General features: G+C 40.8%; 2 protein-coding genes across 2 annotated transcripts; one reads left to right on the top strand and one right to left on the bottom strand.

The window, feature by feature from the left end:
* Window positions 1–677: 677 nt before the first annotated feature.
* Window positions 678–18,711, top strand: GCFC2 (GC-rich sequence DNA-binding factor 2). The gene is made up of 18 exons (XM_030945967.1): window positions 678–1,126; window positions 2,270–2,377; window positions 3,792–3,953; window positions 4,452–4,670; window positions 5,631–5,710; window positions 6,636–6,751; window positions 8,468–8,654; window positions 9,133–9,256; window positions 10,494–10,572; window positions 11,779–11,891; window positions 12,633–12,832; window positions 13,242–13,395; window positions 13,668–13,789; window positions 14,933–15,009; window positions 15,196–15,262; window positions 16,001–16,147; window positions 16,491–16,615; window positions 16,946–18,711. Exons 1-18 carry the CDS (start codon window positions 775–777, stop codon window positions 17,058–17,060), a joined length of 2,547 nt encoding a protein of 848 aa, XP_030801827.1. The 5' UTR covers window positions 678–774; the 3' UTR covers window positions 17,061–18,711.
* Window positions 18,404–23,661, bottom strand: MRPL19 (mitochondrial ribosomal protein L19). The gene is made up of 6 exons (XM_030945968.1): window positions 23,551–23,661; window positions 23,224–23,335; window positions 21,508–21,626; window positions 20,830–20,964; window positions 19,523–19,704; window positions 18,404–18,755 (listed from the first exon to the last, which is right to left on the bottom strand). Exons 1-6 carry the CDS (start codon window positions 23,606–23,608, stop codon window positions 18,540–18,542), a joined length of 822 nt encoding a protein of 273 aa, XP_030801828.1. The 5' UTR covers window positions 23,609–23,661; the 3' UTR covers window positions 18,404–18,539.
* Window positions 23,662–26,158: the final 2,497 nt, after the last annotated feature.

The raw sequence follows: 26,158 nt of genomic DNA, 5'->3' as shown, positions 1-26,158 counted from the left end.
AGCCTGAGGAAAGGGAAAAAAATATGTGATTACTTTTTGACAACAAGCTACAGAGTCAGTTTTACATTTATAATAATCACAGAATCATAGAATGGCTTGTGTTTGAAGGGACCTTAAAGATCATCTAATTTCATTTGTCCCTTCCATGGGCAGGGACGCCTTTCACTAGACAGGTTGCTTAGAGCTCCCTCCAACCTGGACTTAAAAAGTTTATTTATATGTTTTTGGTGTATGTTACTACTAATTCTAAAACAGCTATTGTATTTATGCATAGTTAGGCATTAGCAATTACAGTTCAATTTACTATCTATTTATGTAATAGATAGCAATCCCAAAAGTTTATAAATATTAATTAATAATTATCGCCAAATAACTTTTGCATATTGAAATAATATATTATCATATGTTAATTATAAATTATATTTTATAGAACTCCACAAGCTTTCGATGGTACTGTGGAGGAGGGGGAGCACCCACCCAGCACGGCAGCCCTTGCACTGAGGGGCTCACGGTTTATCCAACAAGTTACATTTTTAGGCATCAATGAATCACCAAAAAACGCCTTTTACATTTTTTTTTTACACCTTTCCCTTCTCCCCCTCCGTCCCTCCGTCCCTCCCAAGCTCCCGCCCAGCCGCGGGCGGGGCGCGCTGGGGTCGCCGCGCGTGCGCGCCGGGCCCCACGTTGGGATCGCGGCGGTCCCGGCGGGGGTTCCGGCAGCGGTTCCCGGTAGCGATTCCCAGGAGCGATTCCCAGGAGCAGTTCCCGAGAGCGATGTTCCGCCGTCCCCCGCGCAACTTCCGCGGCCGGCGGCGCGCAGCCTCCAGCGGCAGCAGCGAGGGCGAGCCGGAGCCACAGCCGGAGCCACAGGCGGAGCCGGCCGCAGACCCGTCCCCGGACTCAGCCCCGTCCCCGGACTCGGGCGCCAGCTCGCCCTCGGAGCGGGAAGCGGAGCCCTCGGAGGCCGAGGGCGGTCCCGGCGCGGAGCGGGCGTTGCCCGCGGAGGAGCGGGCGCGCAGAGCCGGGGTAGGCCCGGGCCCGGGGCAGCGCCGAGCCGGGGCCGCAGCGGGGCCGGGCCGGGCCGGGAAGGAGCTGCTGAGCTTCGGCGGCGAAGAGGAACGGGAAGGTGAGGAGGGATCGAGTGTGTGTGAGCCGCAGAGCACGGCCCGGGGCTCCGGGAGCGGAGGGGCTCTGCCCAGGGCTGCCGCCTGGCTCTCGCTGTAAACACACCCAGCCGTGCTCTGTCAGGGGAAGGGGTCTCGGGAGGGTTTGCACGGGAAACCCGGACTAAAACCCGGACTGGGCCGGGTTAGTCTGGAGAAGACAGAGAGCTGGGCTCATCAGTCCATTTAAATATCTCGAACGCGGGTGCATGAGAATGGTGCCGGACTCTCTTCGGTGATGCCCAGCAATAGGATGAGGAGCAATGGCCGCAAGCTAAAACGTAGTAAGTTCCACCTCAACACGAGGAAGAACTTTTTTACATTAAGGGTGGCAGAGCACTGGAACAGCTGCCGAGGGAGGGCGTGCAGTCTCCCTCTCTGGAGGCATTCCAAGCCCACCTGGACACATTCCTGTCTCACCTGTTCCAGGTGACCCTGCCCTGGCAGGGGGGTTGGCCAAGGTGATCTCCAGAGGTCCCTTTCAACCCTGACAATTCTGTGACTCTGTGAAAAGTACTTTGGCAATTATGTATGTCCACGTTCTTTCGGCTGAAAACATCTGAAATCTTCTTAGAACTGGAGAAAACCAGAGAGAACAAGTACTGTGTGCTTCCATGACTGAACAAAGTTGTGATGAACAAGCTTAAATAAATGAAACTTGAATGTTTAACTGACACTTCTGGGCTGTTACTGTTGTGGTTGATGAGAAGACATAGCCACCTTGGTGGGGACAAGCTGCAGAGAGACCCTGCGTATCAGCAGTGCAGTGTTGCTGTGTAGAGGAGGCTGAGCTGTAGCTTTTACCTAAGAGGTGATAGATCATGAGTGATAAAGCCACTGTAATATTTAGAGTTAATCCAGCTAGAACTGAAAGACTGGACATAGATAGCCCTTAGTGCCATGGTCTTGTTGACATGTTGGTGTTTGGTCATAGGTTGGATTTGATCTCAGAGGTCCTTTCCAACCTAATTGATTTTGTGATTCAGAAGTTATGCTGTGCACATGTAGAGTTTACATGCACTTTTGTATGCAGTACATACACATATATGTTTGTATATTGTTGACTTTATGAATGTTTCTGAGAATCACTTTGTTTTATCTGGTAGGTGAAGAGTTTTTTAAAGTTAAAAAACCATCCTTCAACGAAGTAACCTTTAGAATTAAAAAGAAGGAAAGCTTACTGCCTGCACAGACAGAAGCTGAAGAATGCAAAAGTAAGTATTTTTTTAGTTAAATATTTTATTAAATACATGAAGAGTGATGTAAAAATACTCCTGTTAGATGTTTTTTGCTTGTTAATTGAACCCAGAATTATACTTACAATGTTAGTTTACAGGTTTATAATTGTAACGTATTTGTACTGAAATTATTTTCAGTTTGACCTTGGTAAAAGATTATCAGAACTTGGAGGCTGTTCTTGAGAAAACCTGATTTTGCAGAACCATGTACGACATCAAAGTTAACAAAGTTTTGATAAGTTCATACCTCAGCATCATATCTTTCAAACTATGGGCCAGGGTATCCACTGCTTATTGCTGTCCGATTGCAGTTTGATCTGAGTATTGGCATTGAGGGAAAATGTGAGCTTAGTAGCATTTTGTCTGATGAAACTTAATGTAAACATTATTAAATTGTGGGCTCTTACAGCATTTAAGTGTTTTAATTGAATTCAGTCAATAGTTTTGATTATTCAGGTAGTATCCCTAGTTTCATTGAAATACAGTCAGTTGCCCAGAGAGGCTGGGCTCCCCATCCCTGGAAGTGTTCCAGGCCAGGTTGGATGGGGCTGTGAGCACCTGGTCTAGGGGAAGGTGTCCCTGCCCATGGCAGGGGAATTGGAACTAGATGATCTTTAAGGTGCCTTCCAACCCAAACCATTCTGTGGTAACTCTTGTTTGAATATTTGGAGTTTGTGTGTTTTAGAAACAGATACATCTAAAAGTTCTCTTTATGTATTCCCCTTTTTACACTCTGTCAATTCACAGATATACCATATTTGCTAATGGTAGATAAAAGTAAATTAGATTGAGATTGGGCAATAATTCCCTTTGAGGTTGTGATTCAGCTGAGATAGTAAATTTTCTTAATAACTTATAAAAGCGTATCATATTCTTATAAAAGGTGGTACATTCTGTTGTTCAGTAATCTTATGATTTACTGGAAGTGTAGTGGCAGATGAAGAGAGATCAATATTTTTAAAGCATTTGATAATAACTGGAGACAAGATAGATATAAGTGTTTATAGTTTAACTAAGACTGCTTTCTAAATGCAGTTTTTCATGTCAAGAATCCAAATACGCTGTGAGCAATCAGAATATTAATTAGTTGTTATCTGAGAGCTGATCTCATTGCTTTTGTGCATGTAAATACACTCTGTCTCAGAAGGGCTCGTAGTCTTTCTGTGGGAAGCATCATCGAAGATGCTTTTATTCAATACAAGAATTGGCTTGGAAGTGACTCTCTTGGAATGTTACAATTTGACATGTTTTGATGAGAACAGGTGGAGATAGACAAGTGACCAGTCTTTGCAGCAAGGTGGAAATAATTTCCGGTAACCAGTTATGGCACATCATATTCCAGCAGCTGAAACTGAAATAATGGATCATACTTTTTTCCCCTATAATGAAGAAATCTGTCAGTTGGAGCCTGGAGTTGGCAACACCAAAGATACTCGTGAGGAGGATGAGGACAATGAGGATGAAACTTATTCTTCACTGAATGAGGATTACAACAGCTCAGACTCTGAAAATGAATCCAGCTCTCCACAGAGGGGGAAGGATTTATCACCAGGTTAGTTCCCTAGCTTTTTTTTTTTCCAAGAAAGCTACTTTAGCACATTTTGTGTTTGAAGGACATGACAAGTTAGGTGAGATGAGTTCCACTAAGCTTAAACCACCTAAGACATGGGCATCTGTTTATCCTGAGTTAGGGCTACCCTTCTGGAAGAATAGTGGTTCCCGCACATTTTTAGTTGCAAACATTTGTTGTCTTTCTGTGCTAGTTTTGGGAATGGAGCAGAAATTAGTAGCCCTGGTTATAGAAGAAAGGCAGCAGAAAATTCCTTTTTACTGATGCACAGTTCCCTTCATGAGGGGAAAATAAAACCTCAGTTTGAGGTTGAGAGCCACTTTTTCATCTCCTTATATTCTACATGGCAGCCATTGTAGAAAACCATCTTGTGTTCTGTATCCAGGGTTGTACAGTGGTGCTGAACAATTGTGATGATTGGCATTAGATACAGAGTGTTGCTTTTAGTCTTTTCTTAGATTTTCTCTCTCTTTGATGCAGGCAGTATCCCCAGTGCAGCTCACGTTGAGGCTGCTCGGAGGAAGCGTCACTTAGCCAGGACAGAGGCTGATTATCTTGCCCTGGATGTTTCAAACAGTCCTCAGGTCCCTCAGAGAAGGGGAAGCAGTGATTTGGAGAGTGAAGATGAGTCTGAAACAAAGAATCTCAATTTTGCTCCTAAAATGAGAACTCTTAGGCAGAGGATGACTGAAGAAATGGGTGAGTTTGTGGTGTTTCTCCCAGAGGCTTTGTTTTAGTCTCTGGAGCCACATGGGACTTGTCCGGTAAGGAGTGAGGCTTTGCTCCTCAGGGCTCTTGGAAAAAGGCTGTGCAGTTGGTACTTGAGGTTTATTTATATGGGTCGTAAACCTGGTTTAGGTCTCACTGGTGGTGGTGCAGGATACTTTTTGAAATGTTTACAAAATTATTTTTTGCCTTGTTGACTGCAAAAAATGGCCTTGTAAGAGGCACATTTACTGTGAATAAAGTTACTCTAAGTCCTGCCTCCTGCTTCTGGTCTGGCCTTCTAAGTGCTGTTCCTGCACTGACATTATAAATTTCACAAATGGAAAACAAACAAATAAACCAGCATTCCAGCCCTTCAGAAGTAAACAAACCTACTGCATGCAAAACATAATTGGCTTTTTTTTTTTTTTATTCCCTTAGAGCTGCTTATAGTGTTGTTTATGAAGCACAGGTTTACTTAAGTATTTGAATAAGGGCTATAAGGAATGCATATCTATGAGCAGAATCTGCCATTCAGATTAATGCTAACGAGACGTTTTTGTATCTGTAGTTGAGTGTATGTTCTGGAGTGCTCAAGGGTTTGTTGGGTGTCATGTCTTGGTCTATACTTACACTCTTGTTTACATGTATTATGCATGTAAACTTTGTTTTGAGAAATAAAAACAAGATGTTTGTGTGCCTCCTACTACAGTAGTAGTTGTTTGAGAAACAGTTGGGGGAATTAATGTTGGTGTGAATCCTACAAATCCCAGTAGCCTTTTCCAAGCCTTTCTTGCCTTTCAGTTTTGCAGTCCTCCATCTGCAGGTTTTTCATCTGCTGTTTTTTGTGTGTATCACTTCTCAGTATTGGCTGGAAGACCCATTGTTGCTTTAGATGGAAGGGAAAAAATAAAGGGTGTAGTTAGATCTAATAACAGTTGTTTTACCTTCCAGTGTCTCTGGGTGATGCATCAAGTGATGATGAAGCCAAATGGGAAGAGCAGCAAATAAAGAAAGCTGTTAAACTCTCTCAGGTGACACAGGCTTTCCTAACCATTGGAAGTTGCTTTTTGCTTATAGGCAAGAGAGATTGTCTGGAGTACTGTTGTATCTCTGTTCTGCCCTCTTGTTAGGGAGGATCTTAGGAAGTTATTCCCTGATTCTTCAGGGAAAGATGATTAGAAATATGGGAAGATGACAATGAAAATCTATAATCTCTGTCGGGCTGTTGAGAAATAGTGTGGTGGTGTCAGCCCCAGAGGCAGATACTTGTTGTGATAAGAGATCACAAGAAGCAGAGAAAAAAATTCTGAACTCTGATTTTTTTGCTGCTGTGCAACGGATCTTGAAAGCAAGAGTATGCAAATGATACAAATGTTGCCAAGTTGCAAAGCAAAAATTATTGTTTTATTCTGCTAAATTTCTGTTGACTGGCAATCTGGGAGCTCTCTTCACAGTTGAGCAGAAGTGCTGTCTTTTTCTCAGTAAGTAATTGGCAAAAACTAACTATATTCTGATATGCTGGAAATTTTGGTTCTGGCTTGGATCACTTACTCTGGATTGGACTTAGGAGTATCTGAATAACCAGCTCTTTATTGAAGTCAGAATTGACAGTTGTAGAAATTTTTCCAATTTGGGGAGTAGAGGAATGAGAGAAAGTTACATCCTATTGAGACTATGTTCAAATCCAGTATGATCTTAGGTCCTCATACTCCACTTGCTTATGGGAAAGTTAATTCCACTCTTCAGGAAACAGCAGCAATGTATAGCTCTAGACTTTGTTAGTTATGGATTTAATGCTTGAATTGATTGGGTTTTGTCTAGATTTTTTTGTGATTGAAATATATAGCTTTGTATCAGATGTCTAGTATTCAAATGGTATGTCTTGTTGATCTGTAGAGTTGCAAAGGGAGAAATTTTGTAAATGATGTATTAAAAATTGACACTTAATTTTTGTAGGAAATTTGTGATGATGCCTCTGTGCGTAAATATCAGCCAACCAAACCCAAGTTTGATACCTCTGTTTCTCTACCACCTGTGAATTTGGAAACTGTGAAGAAGAGACTGACTGAAAGGTAGCTCCTTAACTTACTAGCTGTCTGAGTTTTTGTCACAGAATGAGGCAACAGCTATGAAGTCTTACTCTTTTTTCCAGAGTGTTGAGCTTTGTTTGGGTTGTTACCAAGTCTAATGATGTCTAATGGAGTACTACAAATTTTTTACTTTATGTGGTAATATGTTGCTTCAGGGGAGCATTTGGACTATCCAAGAGTGTTTCTGTCAACTTGAACTTTAGAAAGTAAAATTTTTATTTGGCAACAGCTTTTTATGGTTACTGTCGGTTCTTGACAGAAGCCTTGGCTTGATGTTACGTTTTCCCAGCAAGCAGAATTTCATTGGGGTCAGGTGGAGCTGGCACTCCCAATCCTCCTATGGTAGTTCTTATACCAGCTGCAAAAATAGCCCAGTATTTCCTAAAGCAGCCCAAGTTCTCTGCAGCCTGTTCAGAACATGCCTGGATCTTTTTCTTTAGTTGTGTGCCAGGCTGTGACTTCTCTTGAGCAGCTCAGCTGCTGTGTGGGCAGCTGAAGTGGACGTGGGAACCTCCTAGAGGGTGTGTGGGAAGGACAGCTGGGGTCAGGCATCCCAAGGTAAGCCATCCCCTGTCATCCCTCCCAGCACTGGGAAGCAGCTGTTCAGATAAGTTTAGACAAGTAACTTAATACAAGTGAGACATAAATTCTGCTGTGAACTTGCACCAAGCTCCGTGTAATCTTTGCTTTGTACAGACCATCATTGCTGCATTTGTTTAGAGAAGTGAAACTAAGTTGGACTAAATATTTTTGTGGAATTGTATGCTTTCTTAGCTTTAATCACCTGGAGGGAATTGATGTACAGAATTATGTACAGAATCAAATAAGAAAGCATAAGAATACATCTGTCAAGAGTGGGAAATTTTTCTGGGAAACAGCAGGAAGGGGAGAAGCAACCTGTTTGGTGTAGGTAGTAACCTGTTTTGTTTGTAGATGTTTTTAACATATTAAGTGCTGAAATAATTTTTTTTTATTTTTAATATGTAGGAACACAATAGCTTATAAGTTCATCTATTTTCTTTGGGAAGTGTTTAGTTCAGGGAGGTGAAATAAATTGTGATCTGTGCTTTGATTCCGTTACAGACCTGCTCAAACTGAGCAAACACTTGGGATATGTAAGGAGAGAAGGGGTAAAAAAGAGAGGAAGCAGAGCTGTAATATATGTAAATGTTTGTGTGCTACCTGTCTACTAGAGACAGCTGTTGACAGAAGTTTTTGGTGTTTATCACACAATAGTAAGAGTTGTCAGTTGGTTTGTATTTCATAGTGAGCACATTGTGAATGCTTACAGGTACTTCTGTCCATACAGCTTTCATTAACTGATATGGACAGGCTGATGTGAGCTGTAGTTTTTACCACATTACTTTGGGTAGAATCTATTTAATGATGTGATACCATGTAATTTTGGCTTTTATGTTTTTGGGAAGTGTGGTGTATTGAGGAGTCCAGGTAAAATACCTGTGGTGCTTTCAAAACCAGCACCATATAAATGACATTTGGGTCGCCAAAGCATGATGTTTGTCCCTACCCTTTAAATGTTGGCATGGGTAAATCTTTTAGTGCTGCTCAGGTCAAATGCAAGTGCTATTATTAGCACAGGCAAAGATTTTGTGTGTGATTATAATGGGAGAAATGTTTTGGAGTGCATCAGCTGTTAAATTGGCAATAATTCTGATTGTCTGGGTTTCTCTCTTTTAGGATAACATCCTTACAGGATGTGCACCGTGCCCACCAGAGAGAGTATGAAAAATATATGGAGGATATTGAGAGCTCAAAGATGTCTGTCCAGGAGCTGGAGAAGTCTTCAGATGCAGCTATGAATTACAAATTCTACAGGACCATGAAAACATATGTAGAAAACTTGATAAACTGTTTGAATGAAAAAGTATGTATATTTTCCTCTTTTTTTTTTAAGATGATAAAGGTGTATTCTGTCAGTGAAAAATGAGAGGTACCACCCAGTTAAAAATCAGTTCTATCAGAATAAAATTTAATTTTAATTTAATTTTGTGTCACTTTGCAGTTGTGTATTTTTTCAGGTAACTTTAAAGAGAAAAAATGTTAGTTAGTGAGTACATTTTCTTCAGTGGCTGGTGTCTCAAAAGCAAACTGCAATAAAACAAGGGACAGCAGTGGTGTCCTGGTGAACCCTTTTATAGGAAGTCTTAGTCCTTGATGTGTAACTGGCATGTAGTTTGTGTTTTCAGCCTTAAAAACTCCCATGACCAGGAACTTACTTTTCAGTCTATGATACTTCTGTTCTAATTTCTCAGCCATACAAAAAAACCATGGAGGTTGGTTTTTGTTCATTTTTGTGAGATTTAAACCAATTGAAAGCCTGATTGGTGTTTGCTGTATTGCAGCTGAAGGACATTAATGAGCTGGAGTGGGCTGTGCATGCCCTTCTGCAGCAACGAGCCGTGAGAGTATCAAAGCGAAGGCAGGAGGAGCTGAAAAATGAATCTGCTTATATTCAGCATCTGACAAGTTAGTACAAAGTTCAGATTTTCAGTGAGAAAATAACTTCTGTCTTTAAGCAGAAATGCAGTGCATTTTTGGGTTATGATTTGAATTTTCACCTTTGATCCCCTTTCCCCTTCCCATTGTCAGTAGGTGTGTCCTACTGTACCTCATTTGAAATTCTTACCTCAGTAATGCCCATGACACTTTTTCTCTGGCTTAATTTCTCTAAATATAAGGTGACCATGTACCTTGTCAATTTTTAATTGTTCAATTTCCCATCAATATTAAAAAAAAAAAAAGTGAGTCAATTTTCCAGTAGGTCTCAAGTTGGAGAGAGCTTCCTTATTATTGAATTCTGTGAATATCTGAAAAAGCTGAGTGTGTAATTGGCAACATCACTTTTACCTGAGGGTGTCTGTAAGGCTATATGTGTGCCCAGGTTGGAGATTTCAAACCAGGAGGTGACACCCATGTGGCAGAGCATGAAGAGAGAAGCTACTCTGTATAGGGATTTTATCTAAAAGAAAACTGTTTCAGTCACTGTAGGAAAAATTAGTACAGTTTTCTCAGCTCATATTTTCTTTCCTCACTAAGGTATTGTTTATATGCTGTGGGAATCTCTAGCTGCTGCTATTTAAAAAACCCAAACAAACCAGACCTCCAAAACCCTTTAAAACTGTTCAGGCAAAGCTGAGAGCAATCTGCTTGGAGCTGCTGGGAACAGATGGAGGGCAGATGCACTGGATCCTGGTAAATACTAAATCATATGGATTCAGTCTTCTCACTTGAGGGGATAAACTGCTGATGAGAGAAAGTAGCAGCCTGGATGGTTTTGTAAAATGGGGTGGCAAACTGACAACAGGTGTAAGGAGAGAAGGGTAATGCCATAATAAGAATTGCTATTAAAATTATTTTACCTCCAGCTCATTGCAAATGAGACTGCACATGCATGTTTAGCAGCACATAGCATTGTTTTTTAATACAGTGGAAAGGCTGTTTTTTCTTACATGATAGTACTTCAGTAGTTGTACACCCTTTCTCTTTGGCATGTTCTGTACATCAGCCAGTTATTAAGGCTACAAGGAATTCACTCTGACTTACTCTGTTAGACTTTTGATTAGGTTTGTTCTTTTGTTGGCTATTTTCCACATTAAAAAAAACCCTTCAAAACAACAGAAGGAGATTCTTTGTTTCCTGTTTGAAAATAAAACAGGAACTTTAAAAATGTACCACTTTATTTTTGGCTGTTTCTGTCTTACAGGTGGGAATGACAAACCAGTGAAAAGCAAATTGGAAGGTGATGAGAAGACAGAGGTTCTGGAAATGTGTGAGCATCGAAGGTAACTCTTACACAGAGGTGCCCTTAACTCTGATAAATGTGCTGTGCACTGACTTCCTGTCATTCCTGCAGTCATGAATGTAAACCTGTAGGATTACTAAATGAGATTACACTAAAAATATTGCAGTATTTGCTTTCCAAAACTTGAAGTACATGGAAGCCATCTATGCTATAATGTCATTCTCTTCATATTGATTTGAACCTGAATGCTAATAGAGCTGGATATTTTAAACTAAAAAGTCTTAAGTGAGAGAAAATTATGAGGGGAGCTTTTTTCTTCCTATTTTAATTAATAGTATTATTAACTTCTACAGAAATACATTTTTGTATTATGTATAAATAGCAAAATTGGGCAGAATTGTTTCTGCTGGAGAGGCAATGGTGACTTGAAACAAATCAACCTGTAGCTCCAGGTCTGCTATCAGTGTTGGTCAGACAGATGCTACATTTTGTATGTTACAGTGTTCACAGATTGATACCAATTTTTTTTTTCATATTATTGGGAGCTTTGAAAGTTTTATAGTTGGTACCTCAAGTCATAACTATGAAGCAGCAAGTACCTTGAAATTTTACTGGAGGAAAAGTGGTATAATAATAACAACTTCCTCTCAAAGCAGTTAACTTTTAATGCTAATGGATGTGAATAACTGTTTAAAAGTATTTATGTGATATCACTTCCATATTATTTATCATTTTCCTGTGGTAGAAATTCAAGCCATTGATTTTGCAGCCTGTTTCTTTTGATACCATGGCAATAGTTTTTGGAACCCCACTGGCACATGGGTGCTATCACCTTTTTCCTGTGGGTTGTTGAACAAGATCCAGGACTGGCAGGACAGTCTGAGAGCTCAGTAAATATGTGCTAAACTGTCAGATGGGATCCAGTTCAACACCAGATGCTCAGGTGGGATGAGTTGTTAGCCTTATCAGTGGTGATGAGGTGAAGGGAAGGTTATTGCATGGCTCATGGGGGAGGTCAGAGATGTTGCTCTAAGCTCTTGGATGTCAGTTCCCAAATCCCCTCCTTTTTCCACAGTTTAGGGGTCTTTTTGGCTCTGTAGTCACTGTTGCTCCCCCATTGCCTGTCCTCAGGCTGTTGTTCTCATGACTTGTTTTAAGTACATTTTTTGAAGTTGGATTATTTCTTTAAGCTTTCTCCTGCAGACACAGGAGAGGGTAACTCATCTGAGTTCATTCCCAAATGCAGGGCTTGCAGGCGGCAGGCGAGGGAGCGCTCAGGAGAAGGAGATCACCACGAGGGCTTGTCCAGTGATGAGGAGCTGACTCCCACAGAGGTGGATGAGTTCCAGAAGAGCAAAGGTTGGTGACAGTCCTAATGTGATGTCCTAGAACAAGATCTCTTGTTGATATTTCTTCAATGATCTTTTAAGAAAAAGTAGAGGAATACTTCATTTGAGTTACATATTTTTTATTTGTGCACTGTAGAAAAAATGCACCCAGGCAGTTCTGGCTAATGACTTGGGAGGAATGAATGAATGGTTGTAGATTTCTTGTGGTGTCAGTTATGTGGTGGCAACACTCTACATGGCTTTTTAAACTAGAGGTTAGCTCTGTCAGATTCTGCCAGAGCTGATCTGGCAGTACTCAGTGCAGTGCTGCAACATGTTTTGTACAGTCAATTTATTTCCTGAAGCTGGAGTGTGAATTAAAAGTTGATGTTTTAATTATCTTGAGTGAATGGATAAAGAGGGGGAGGGAAAGGTATAATAACTTTCCTTAATGTAACAGCAGAAGGGTTTTCATGCCTGAAGTTTTATCATTCTAGAACAAAGTTTGAAATACAGTGGTTATATAAATCTGTGAAAAAGGTCACGAACAAACTTGCCTTTCCTTGGTCTTCTGACACTATTTTTCTCTAAAAGTGGGTTTTTGTGGGAGCTGCTTTTAAACCATTTCAATGTCAGGTGTGTCAAAGATAAATAACAAATGCAATTCTCATAAAAATATCTCTTATGTCCTATAGATGCAAAACCCCTTCAGCTTATGCCTCAATAAGTTCTGTGATTGTTTCTTTTTATTCCCAATGAATATTATCCATAGATAACGTTTTAGAGGATAGTAGGAAAATCTTTGAAGATGTACATGCAGATTTTTGTGACATCAGAAAAATCCTGTTGAAATTCCAGGAATGGAAAGAGAGGTTTCCTGACTCTTACTGTGATGCTTACATCAGTTTCTGCCTGCCTAAGCTATTAAACCCGTTGATCAGAGTTCATTTAATAAGTTGGAATCCTCTTGAGGTAGGTGCATCAGCTGACATTTTTGTTAAAAATTGTATCTGTGTGTGTATGATGTATTAATATGAAGAATGATTTTTTTCCTATACCTAGCACAGTGAATTAGAAAATAAGAAAGCTACTATGTTGTCTCAAAAACTGAAGCATGTTGTGGAATATTCTCTTAACTTTCCCCTTTCCTTTTACCTCCAGCCCCTTTTGCCACACCTCCTGTAAAAACAGTCCTCCTGGCTTCTTTGAAGACACTTACAGAATCCCATCCATTAAATTGTGGCTTTAAATCTAGTTTTGCTGTTTTGGCCCATTCAGTGATGAGGGTGGAGCTGAAATTAAGTGGGAATTTGGGTGTTACTGGATAGAGCTTTTCTCTTAGTGCTGACCAGCTGAACAACTAACAGGAGTCATCTTTCAGCAGAATTTTACAGAGTTGGAAGAGATGCCCTGGTTCAGAGCTATAGAAGAATTCAGTGATGCAGAAAATGTGTCTGAATCAAAAAGAGATGATGATCATGATAAAGAAGTTTTGCCTAGAGTGATTGAAAAAACTGTTCTTCCCAAAATTACAGGTATGATCAGATTGTATTGAAAGCGTTCACTGCAGCTATGCAATCAAACCTTAAATAAAAATGATAATATCAAATAATGTTGGTGATATCACAGTGCTCCAAGATGTAATGATGTGTAGTTCCACAGAGTGGGGCTGAGGTGGCCTCTTCAAAATTACTGTGAGAGACTGAGCTTTTTATATGTTTACTTCTGTTACATTGTAATGGCTTGAAACTAGGGCAGATAAGTAACTTGCATATTATGAATGAAATAAATTCCTATTTTTTTTCAGCATTTGTGAAGAGTATGTGGGATCCTTTATCTACTTCACAGACAAAGAACCTTGTACAGCTTTGCAATAACATCTTTGAAAAACAAATCCTTTCCAAAAATGAGTCCAGCCGAGCAAGAGAGGTAAAATCTGTGGTACTGGGAAAGGGGAACTTCACCTCCTGTGTGTACTTTTATGTGTGCTCCTATGGGCACTGAGAACATTCTCCTGAAGCTGTTTAGTTCTGATTACTTTTTTATTTTGCCTCTTTATATTAGGATGATTTAACAGTTAAACTTCCAGCTCTCTGATGCTCTCCTTGTTGAAGACGATGAGGCAGAAATCAGCTGCTGTCAGTAGAAAAATTCTGCCTGTATCTATCCAGAATCTGTTTGTAGATCTAATCTTCCTTCACTGCAATAACAGTGATTTGCATTTAATTATCTTTTCAAATTTGAGCTTTATATGCTAGTAATGCTTCAGTGGTGCATCCCTTAAGCTTTTATTTATAAAGTAGGCCTAGAATTTTAAAACTTGAGAATCCCCAAAGGCTGGTAATTGGTGAGGAGGAAAACTACTATGTAATCCTAGCAATCCTTTAATAATTACTTTTATATACACAGTCACTCTAGGAAGCCCTTCTTAGCCTGATTCCGGGTTTATTCTGATGTAAATCGGGAAGTTTATCTAGTGAAAATGAAAAGTGGTGAAATGGGATGGGTATTTCGGCTCTGAGTATGAAAATAAATATTTTAAAGAAAATGTTTATGCCTTCCAAAGTCTGCTGTTTTGAAACCATGGCTTAAAGTCAAGTGATACAACTGATCTTAGCAAAAACTTAAAATAAATAAATAGGCTTAAAAAAAAGGTAGGTGACAATCTATGGCACTTGAGAACATGTTGCTCAAAATGCATGCTATCCTAGCTATGGTGATTTTTCTTTTCATAGAATTTAACATCTTTTAATGGAGATCCCATGTGTGTATAACTTGCTTTGGTTTTAATCTGTACAATTTTCTTGCTGCCTTGCAGATTAATGTGCAAAAACAGGCCTCACCTAGGGATATAGCAAAACCCTCTAGGCTAAGCCTATAGATAATTACAGCTGTGATTTGTCTGCTCTTTCTGTTTTTTATTCAGGGTCTAATGTGTGTTATGTTCAAATGGCAGCTGCACTTATCTCTAAGATATCAGACCTGTGGATGAACTAAATAACCTTTGAGCTTGTTACAAATGGAATATGAAGTCTTTCTTTTGAGGACACATTTATAATTCTTTTTTAATAGGATTTGATGAACACGGTTGTCCTAAGAATGAAGAAATCTGTAGAGGAAGATGTCTTTATTCCTCTGTATCCTAAAAGGTAAGCTAACTCTCTGACTCTCTTCAGTTTGTATTTTTTTTTAGTTCCTCTGCCTTTCTCCCCTACAGATGTAGATGAAATACTGTACACATCCAAATCTGAGAGATCAGATGTCTGTTTATCTTCTTTTAAATCCAACAAAAAATAATCTTTATTTTAACTTTTTCTCTTTCTCCCCATGACCAGCACTGTGGAAGACAAGTCATCACTACGTTCAAAATTTCAAGAGAGACGATTTTGGTCAGCTGTTAAGGTACAGAAAATAGGGCTGGATTTGTTCTGTTTGTCCTCTCTGAAATTCATTTCACTGGAAACATTAACATCCCAGACCATATTTCAGTTTTCCTGCTATTCATGTTGCCTGTCCTCCTCCTTGGCTCAGAGCAGGTTAATTTTCAGGTAGGTTAACCTTAAGGTATTTTACCTTCACAAACGCAGCCTTACACCATGCTCAAAAAATGACAGTTGTAAGCATTTATAGTGATAGAGGCAACAGAAAAAACCCTCAGTGCCTAATAATACTGATATGAACTACAAAAAAACCTTTGTGATGCCACAAACTGTAGCATCATCATGTCTTGAGGGACTGTGTGTAGTCTTGTTAAGTATACATACATACATAACTGTCCTGAGCAGTTGATGTAACTTTTTCCCTTCTGTCTTTGCTTCTCTGACAGTTTGCTTAGTTGCCTTAGCAATTTTTAAACCCCCTAGAAGTTCTTCCCACCCTTGGAAGGTCATGTATACACATAAACAGGTGTATCTATGCATACATATAGATGCACTTGTAAAATTAATTAGGTTATTTACTCTATGCAGTTTATTAGTGGCTAACTGACCAGAAGTTTGAAGAATGTAAATCCTAGAGTTTGAGGACTTGCATTGGATGCACATATTACCTTTCAAAGCTTTTCTTTTATGAAACTTGTAAGAGTTTTGGCACACTTACAGCCAACAGCTCTAAAGATTCTTTGTTTCTTCATTACTGCAGCTGCTCTCCAATGTTGTTCTTTGGGATGGGATTGTCCAGGAAGACAAGGTCCGTGATTTGGGCCTGAGCAAGCTGCTGAATCGTTACCTGCTGCTGAACATCCTCAATACACCACTAGGGCCAGATAACATCGAAAAGTGTAATAAGGTAAAAGATAATGTTCGTTGCAAGAGGGTGTATGCTCAAAGCCTTTTGTTTTTCATGAAGAGGGGTCAAAACTGAAGATGGAATGTTTAAAAAAAAGAAAATGTAAACATTTAAAACTTGATTTAATTATTTCTTTTAACAACCTTGCTGCATAAGAGCATTTTAGAGCAAATACTGGTCTGTAGGTTCTTAAGCATAACTACTTGGAGAGATAATCAATGTTGGTTTGAAGGAAAAAACACAGTGATAATGACTGAACCTGCCAGAAGGTTCCTGTCAGAAATGATGTGACTTGGTTATATTGAAATGCTTGTTAAACTTTATCCAAATACTGTGTTTACAGGTGGTTGCATGCCTCCCAGAAAGATGGTTCCAAGATCTCAAGGGTGGATCAACTCTCCCTGAATTACTGAACTTCAGCCAGCACTTGCTGCAATGTGCCCGTGCGCTACACAAGGACAACCACAGGTGATGGATGAGGCTGTCCTTGAGATTCAAATGCTTCCCCAAATACTTTGTGTTAAAATTTTAAAAAATTCCTTAAATACCATATATTTGACACTAAAGTATGCTCATGCCATGTGTATATATATATATGTATATATCTTAAAGAAAAGATGGGGTCTAATGTGAAGGAGCACTTGAGCAGTCCTTGTTTACTGTGAGAGTTTGAGGTGGTTGATGTTGGGTGCTGTTAATGATCAGGGTAGCCAAGGTCAGGAAACAAAAATGATACATTAGACAGGTTAATAAAAGTGCTGCTATATTTTTTTAATTTTCTTTTTTATTCTTAAATAGTGATGAAACAAAAGAAGTTCTTCTCCTGCTGGTGAGAATTGGAGCTTTGCATATTGTAGAAGACTTCATTGAAGAGCATAAACTTGAACACCTTAAAGCAATGATTGGGAAATAGAAACCTTTGAAGGAATGCTTACATTACTGAAACAAGCCTGGTGTTCACACCAAACCAGTTCTAATATGAAATTTAATTAGTGGATCCTGCCTACTCAGAGGTAGTGGTAGTCACTATCTTGGTGTTAAATACGAGGTATTTTTTCAAAATGTCTTTTACTGCCATCTATCCTAGATTAGGGAATATTTAGAAGTTGCAGTTGTCAAAGCAATGGTTCAGGCATTCTAAAATGTGTGACAGTGCTTTAGTGCTGTATCCTTCTTGGAAGGAACTTGCAGACAGAAAGTGCCTGTGAACTTCATCCCTGCTAGCCAGTAGACAACTGGAGAGGTTATTTTCAGTATTAATTGCCAAATACCACTCTGACTCAGCAGTCACTGAGCTCTTCTGACTTGTGGTCCACAGTGATTTTTGGTAGGGTTATTGTTCAGCCATTCCTAGTGAAAAAGATTCATGATGCCCCTGATACAGAAATAAGGGGGGGGTGGGGTCAGTGTGCAGGTAAGGAATCAGGATTTTCATCACAGATATGGTGATGATGAGAACAGAACAAGTTACTGTCTAGTAACTGGAGTTCTAGAAATCTCCCTTTGCTTCCCAGTAAGCTCTACACAACTTTACTTCTTCATATCCTTATTAGGATATTACTGCTAATGTTTTGTAATTTTGTATATTTGCAATAAATGTTGTTACAGAATACCAGGGATGTTTCATTGTAAAAACTGTAATGCATCACAGAATCTATATGTTTGTGACTGTTTCTCCAGAATCTTCTGGGAATAGAATTTAACTCTTGTAGACTTAATCCTTATGCCTTCTTTTTATATTTTTTTAAGTTAAAAATATATTTTTGTAAAATATTTTAATTGTAAATAGGTTTGATCAGTATTACAGACAAAAGATTACAAATAATTTGGGGTTTTTTTGAAAATAAAATATTTTACTGTGTAATGACTCTTACAGCTCAGTTCTTTAATGTGTGACAAAATGTTATTAAGTTGTATGAAAAGAAGCCTCTCCAGCTCCACTAACTTACAGTAGCTTCAGGATTTATGTTGCAGATGCCACTTTCTAATAATCAATTTCTGCTGTTTTTCCTCTCAGAATGCCAACAAAAATGCAACTGCTGATCAGCAATCACCACAAGCTCATGATCTCATTGCTTTTCTCTTGTTTTGCTTTGCCTCATCCCAGCTTGTCTCTAGCACCAGCCTTGTGCTATGACAAAAATGTAATTGATGTTCTGTCACAATTTAGCTCTGTAGATGTTTGTTTCTGGAAGAAAGATTCCTTGTAATAACTTGTAGGCGTTGAGAGGGCAGTGGACACTTGAGCCACAGAAATCTGTTCATGCTGAAATCTGGAAAGGTTAACTTTATTGTTGCTTTGCCCATGTATATACAAAACTTGACAACTGATCATCCATACAGTAAACTAAAAATATTATTTTTCTCCGGAATTCTAGACTGCAAAAAACCATTATTTTTCAAGTTCTTCACTCAGTTCTTTCCGAATCTTTTCCTCTATTTTTGAAGTATCATATTCTCTCAGCATGTCAAACTCTAGCCATGGTTGGCTCCACTTCTGTGCTGCTTGCATTTTATGTTCTGGTAGCTCAAACTTGATTCCTTTTATATTGTATTTGGGTCTTTCCCACCGTTTTGACCATGGTTTAGGTTTCATTCGTACCTGTACCTAGAATGAAAGATTAAAAAATTTTAAAACCCCAAAACAATAAAAAAGTACTAAAAAAGTAGATTTTTGATTGTGATCTTAGCAAAAAGGTGACAACTGCTGCTCTAACAGGAGGAAAGTAAGAGAAAACTGACCAATCTGTCAGTGTGTTGTTTAGTAACTACTATGATACTATCATTGTTATCGTAGTATCTTGTAAAACTTTTAAATTAACACTGTCTTGATTTATCACAGAGTCCTTAACTGAAACATAAACTGAAGCTAACTCATCTTTTCTAGTTTTGCTCCTTATTAGGAAAAGAATAAAAGTAGCACGAGAGGGAAAGGGAGGAATTACCATACTGAGTTTCTACACAACACTCTGGCAGGGTCTGATGGTTTCTGGATCTTCCCAGAGATGCAGATTTTAGGTGACTCTTCCATCTTTCTTACCTTGTTTACTGACACCAACCACTGCTGAATCAGTAACTACATTAACAAAAACATTCCTGTAAGAAAAGCTTTGCGTTCTGCACAGTTCTATAGAGGAATGTAGAAGCTGCTCCTCTTTGTGTGTCTTCAAAATGAACTCCAGAGGATGGTAGGTGTTTACATTCTCACCATTCTTTCATTATAGAAATGGCACAAAGACTTGCCTGATTTTATCTACTTTTGTCACCCTGGTAACCGATGTATAGCAAAGAGCTGCTCCAGCCTGCCAGGATAACAGTCATAAATGGAAGCTGTAAATAATCCTGTGCTTTGCCCCTGACACATGTGGCTCCTACCTTGTTCACAGGGATTTCCTCGTGGTCCATGCGAGGCACAGGTTTCATGTTGACATCGACAGTGCTGTACTCAGGGAGGGCGTCCCGCAGGTACATCAGGTTCTCATCCAGCCTCTTCTCCAGCTTCAGCACCTCGATGGCCTGGATGCGAGGGCTGTACAGTTCGTAACAGATTTCAACCCCTTAGAGACAGAAAGCATGGTTTAATGCACCAAACTCAGGAGCAGTATTGCTTCAGTTACACATTCTTGTATCATTGCAAACTGCTTTTTAGAACTCAGAGCACTATAGTGCTGTGTGGACTTGTGATTGTACTTGTGCACTGTTTGCACATTTCTTTGTAAATCAAATCTTTGAAGCCATTCTGTATAAGATAATTGAATGGCTCAAATTTCAGGAAGATGAGCTTGGGTTTTCAACTTTATTTCCTTTTGGTTACAATGCCTGTTAGTTATGCATCTCAGTGTAGGTGTATAGTGTGTATGAAGAGACACCCACCCCTTTCATATTTGCTCTCAGAACTCCACTATTTGCACTACCCCTGATTTTGCCCTAATCCAGAATATGAACCTGTGATAAAACTCTTCTAATCTGTTGCTTATTAAAACAGTTCACACCTACATCCCCAGTTCATGAAAACACACAGTGCTCAAACTGGGCTGGTGTTTACATGGTAACAGACAACCCAGGCTCAGACATAAGCACAACCATCACAGAATGTCTAAAAATTACTGTGCAGTTCCATACCTTCAAGTACAGAGCACATCAGCATTTCTGTGTACACAGTTTTAAACTTGTACCCTAACAGGCAGACTCATACTTTCACTTCAATCTGCTGTTTTCCTCTCCACAGACTCAATTTCTACAACATAACACATTTTTTGCCGAACACTTGTGTCACAGACATATTTTATGAGAAATCCTTTTGTTAGGATCTTTTCTCCTGAGAAGCTGAGAGGCCTCAGAACCAAAATGTAAACAATAATTATCTGCTGCTGTGGAATGCAGGTGCATCTTTGCTTGGTCTCATGTGGTTGTTTTTAATTAATGACCAATCACAGTCCAGTTGTCTCAGACTCTCTGGTCAGTCACAAGATTTTATTATAATTCTTTTCTATTCCTTGCTAGCTGTCTGATGAATCCTTTCTTAGTAGAGTTTTAGTATATAATTTTCTTTTAATATATCATAAGATAATAAATCAGCCTTCTGAAACACGGAGTCAAGATTCTCATCTCTTCTCTTGTCCTGGGACCCCTGTGAACACCACCACACACTTGCAGCATAATTACCACAGCTGAAACCCCACCTTGGTCTTCTATGACATTGCGGAGGACAAAGGTGGCGCCGAGCCCTGTCCCTCCCCTCTGGATGCAGATCCCCACAAAGCGGCTGGATTTGTCACTGGCCAGGGGATTCGCAGTCGTCACGGCGAGTATACTGCCTGCCAGAAAATGGATTAGAATTAATAGTTAATATCTTAATTTACTATGTTAATAAACAGTTAATATGTGCCAAAATGTGGGAAGAATCAGGCAAAGTGCATTGATTCAGGTGTATTTTGAAAATACTTTTGCTTCCCATCAAAACTGCCAGAAACAGAAAAAGCTGCTAATGTGACCTGAATTAATATAGCCTGATACTGCAGGTTAACTGCAAACTTTCTTCACCGTTATTTTTTTGCTCTTCCCTATGCAAATTCAATATAATTATTCTAATGTATTTTTTTTCTTTACCTCTACTGGTAAACCATATGCTCAAGTGCCAGGATTGAAAAATACCCACATAAGGAACACATTAGGATTACTCTTCTAGTTAATCAGGATGTAAATATGAGATTAAAATACGAAGTGTTACAGTGATCCAGTTGATCTAACACACCTGAGACTTTATGTTTTTTGCTATTCTACATATGACCACACTTTCTAACACCCCACACAATATAAAATACTGCCAGAATTACAAAAGTTTTAGTGCTGACACTGACCAACATAGAATTCTGGGATGTTGAACACTTTTCTTCTCTGTATCATATCCTTTCTTTCTATGTAGTATTTCAGAGGATCTTTTCTCCCCCTGGGAGGTATAAATTCAGGGCTCAGGAACCTGTAAGAAAAGCCAAACTTTTAGAAGTATGAAACAAAAGCATTTGCATTAAAAATACGAGACAATTCCAAGTATTTGGCCTAAGAATTACCAGCTGTTGCCTTTTCAGAGATATGAACTGCAGTCTCTGAAGTCACCAGTTTTATTTAATTATTGGTTTTTGTTATCTAAAAGGAATTTTTGTGGGGTTTTGATGTTGGTTTTGGGTTTTTATGTGGCTTTTTTGTTGGTTTTTTTTTGTTGTTCTTTTAAACAGATTTTTTCCCAAACCAGCAATAAATGTTGGTCTCAGAGGAGCTGACTGAAAGAGGCCAGTTCAATTAGTCCTGTCACAGCTTAGAAACAGGTTATTTCATGGTTTAATTGTAATCACCATGACAAAACACTTACTATTTGTTGGCTTTAATAACAGATATGGAAGAATCTATGACAGTTTTCACAAACTGATTCTACAGGACACACGACATAAATGTCCTTTTGTGTTACAAAAGCTTAAATAGACTTGTAAAACTAATTTTTTGCTACTAAAAAATTAAACCATGCCAAAGAATTTCTCCATGGCCTGGACCTCAGTTATTGACTGCTGAGCTGAGTGCATATTTCCTGACATGGATAGGCTAGATCTGAGAACCATTTCCAAGAGATATTTGGATGTGCTTACTCAGGTTTGGATGGCAAGACCACCTGCCCTCAGAGCAGACAGATGAAGGTGAACCCAATTCAGTTGTACAGATGCATCTTAAAAGTCCTGGATCTGGCCAGGAGAGAAGTGCCCAACAGAGAGGAGGACAAATGCAAATCTGCCCTACAAACCTTATGGGGCTGTGGGGGCAGCAGAGGTTCTGGCTGGTGCTGCTGCCCACAGGCAGCAAACAACACCAAACCTACTAATGATCTTCAAAGTGAGATTTTGGAGGGGGCAGATGAACAATACTGCAGTTTGAACCACTGGGTCACTTAAAGCAGTGCAAATTTGGTTTAAAACCCAGGGAGGTTGTGGATGCCCCATCCCTGGAAGTGTTCATGAACAGGCTGGATGGGACTTGGAGCAAGCTGCTCTAGTGGGAGGTGTCCCTGCCCATGGCAGGAGGGGTTGGAATGAGATGATCTTTAGGTACCTTCCAACCCAAACCATGCTGTGATTCCATGAAATGAGTTGAGGTGACATCAAAAGTACCCAGAATGAGACATCTCATGAAGGCTACCAGAGATATCAGGTCCCTGTCACAACCAGTGATGCACAATCAGCCTTGAGGTCCAAGGCAAAGGCAGACACAGGACCTGTGTCCCAGTCACAAATACATGCCTTTAACAGACATAATCCCCGACATTATCCCCAAATTTGCAATAGTATTTACTGCTTTATATTTTTGTAATGTTTCATTGCTTTCAGAAACTCTAGAAAGAGTATTTTAAGGTGTTTTGAGCATATTCCAACTCAAATGGTCTTCGCTAGAATTTTACACACTGTGTTGGGTTTTTTCTTTTTTGTTATAGTAATTCCTTGATTCTTTAAGTGAGTGCTCACACAGTGAGCACCCCGAGCACAGCCCAGGTGAGGCAGTGCCAGCCCAGGTGAGCAGCGGGACACCCTCACCTGCTCTCCTCCTTCTTCGTCTTCCTGTCGATAATGACGGGCTTCGGAGGCGGCTGGAATTTCGGTGGCTTTCCATCGCTGCTCACGCGATACCCCGATAAAGAAAACCACCCTGTAAAACACAACAGAACGTTTAAAACACCCCTGAATTCAAGTTTAACCTCTCCCCACCAAAGCAGGACATGGCACCACAACCCGCCCGCCAGGCCAGGAGCCTCCTCCCCTCGCTCTGTGAACCAGGGAGGGCAGGAGGAGGGCGCGGGGCAGCGGGGAGGATCGGGGGTGTCCGGGGATGAGAGTGAGGGTGAGGGCCCGGGCGGTGCTCACGGCCGGGCAGGGCGATGGCGGCGCCCCTCGGCACCAGCCTCCCACAGGCGGCCGCCATGGCGGCTGCGGCGCGGCCGCTACGGCGAGTGCGGGGGGACAAAGCACGGCGGGACGGAGCGCGGAGGCGGTGCCGCATCACGGGGCGGTGCCAAACTGGAGCAGGTTTGGGTGGGATGCCGGGAGGGAATTCCTCGCTGTGAGGGTGGTGAGGCGCTGGGACGGGTTGTCCGGAGAAGCCGTGGGCTTCCCATTCCTGGAAGCGTCCCAGGCCGGGTTCGATGGGGCTGGTTTAGTGGGAGGTGTATCGTTCTGTGATTTGAGGATGAAGGGGAACAGAGCGGCCCCTTTCACCTCCATCCCTCAGGGCGATTCGGGGGTGGCAGGAGGCCCCAGAGCAGGGGGGACTGTCCCTGGGATGCGGAGCTGGGGCTCCCAGGGCATCCCCGGCATCATCACAGCTCAGCACATTGTAGGAGCTCCTTGGACATCACAGAGGTTATGAATTCACCAGAGGTTATGAATTCTGGCTTTGCCACATGAAAGTGGTAGTATGTTTTCCAGGAACACATTTCTGTGTGTTTTCATGATAAAAACACTCAATTAAAAATTTTTTTCGAGGCCATTGTTACCTCTGTCCATAATTCAGTTATCCTGCAGTCCCAGTGCTTTTCACCAAGATTAGTTTAGAAATTATTATATGCATAAGTACTGGTGAGGTATCTTTCATATGTTTGTATCAGGCAGGTTTCCTTGGCCATCAGTCTGGGTTCAATTAGTGCCTACAGAGGCAGGAGGAAGGTGAATTGTAAATACAGGTCTATAAATAACACCCCACTGTTTAAACTTTGCAGAGATTCACTTCAAAATATCCCTGATCCCATGAACTAATTAGATCCATCACGTTGCCTATGATGTTCCCCCAACCCCAAGCCCCCACATTAACACGAATAATTTCCTACTTTGTGATCTGGTGCTTGGCTCCTTAACTGTGCTTCAGTAGACGATAAGGTGTGCAGAAGACAAGTCACAGGTTTCTGTAGTCTGCTGGTTAACAGCGAGTTAATCAGCAGGACATGGATGGGACAGGACAGAAGAGGGCACTCTGACCCTTAAAATACAAAAAATCTCCACCAGTACTGAGCACACCACTCCTTCTCAAGTTTAATCTTTTTTTTTTTTTTAATGTTCTTATCCCTTATGTGAGCACTATTAAAAAGGCAGAATAATATTTTTCAGGGGGTGAGGAATTATCATGTAGGGGTAATTCCAATAATGTAATTGTGATCGAGGAGATAACAGAATAGCTGTAAGGAGACGTGAGGGCTTTGACTTGGGAAACTGCAGATTTCTAGCTCACAACTGTCTTTCAAGAAGAGAATTGTATGTTTCAGTGTCAGGGAGCCACTTTTAACTCCCTGACTGACCACTGTGGATGGCAGGCTAACAAAACCACTTTGATGGGCTGGAACTGCCCTGAGCTCAGGGAACCTCACTGCCCTTGAGGTGCCCTACAGGGCCCAGAAACTTGCCCCTGTGTATTTCCCAATTCCTGTGTGGGTTGTTGAGGCACCCTGGCATCAAGACACTGGAACATACGTTGTTTGGTCTCTTTTTTCAGGAACAGCTTTCTTGAGTTTGAAATAGAGGGGCAAGACACTCCCCTTGAGCTTCTTCATTCTGTCACATCAAACAGAGTAGGAGAAGGGCTGCCTCCCCACTCTTCTTGCCTTATAACAAAATCTATGAGAATGTGGATCACTTTACTATCACTGGGATAGGGTGAGGTTCATAAATGAAAGGCATCACTGTTCTCAGGTGATATAACAAGGAGGGCAATGAAGATGGCGAAGGGCCTTGGGGGGAGGCCACATGAGGAGTGGCTGAGGGCACTTGGATTGTGCAGCCTGGAGAAGAGACTGAGGGGAGACCTCACTGCAGCTACAATTTCTGGTGTGGAGAGAGGAGAGGCAGGCACTGATCTCTTCTCTGTGGTGACCAGTGACAAGACCTGAGGGAATGGCCTGAAGCTGTGTCAGGGAAGGTTTAGGTCAGATGTTAGAAAAACGTTTTTCACCCAGAGGGTGGTTGGGCACTGGAACAGGATCTTCCCCAGGGAAGTGGTCACAGCACCAGCCTGACAGAGTTCAAGTGTTTGGATGATGCTCTCAGGCACATGGTAGGCTTGATGATCCTTGAGGATCTCTTCCAACTGAGCTTATTCTGTGATCAAACAGACTTTGGTACTTCTCTGAATTAATTCTGACTGAGTTGAACATATGTCTAGTCACTCCTGTCCAATCCTGAGGATGCTCACTTATGGTTCCTCACTGCTCAAATCTGAGTTTCTTTGGGAAGAAAAGCAGGACAGGTAGTAAATAGTGCTTAGCCTGACCCTCTCTCATCTGTGGAAGTAGAATGTGACCAAGATCTTCCATTGAATGCCATCCTTCATGCTAGTGTCTTTGAAATCTCCTCCCTTATTTCAACACCCTTCTTGAAGTATTTGTTTCCAAACTGAACATGGCAGTTCAGCAGTGCTCACAGTCACCCCAAACACCCTCAGTTATCCAGCTGGACAAACTGCCACCTCCAGCCTATTTCAAACCCA

Source organism: Camarhynchus parvulus, chromosome 3 (genome assembly GCF_901933205.1).
Source record: "Camarhynchus parvulus chromosome 3, STF_HiC, whole genome shotgun sequence".
NCBI lineage: Eukaryota > Metazoa > Chordata > Aves > Passeriformes > Thraupidae > Camarhynchus > Camarhynchus parvulus.
This window is presented reverse-complemented; position numbering and strand designations above follow the sequence as displayed.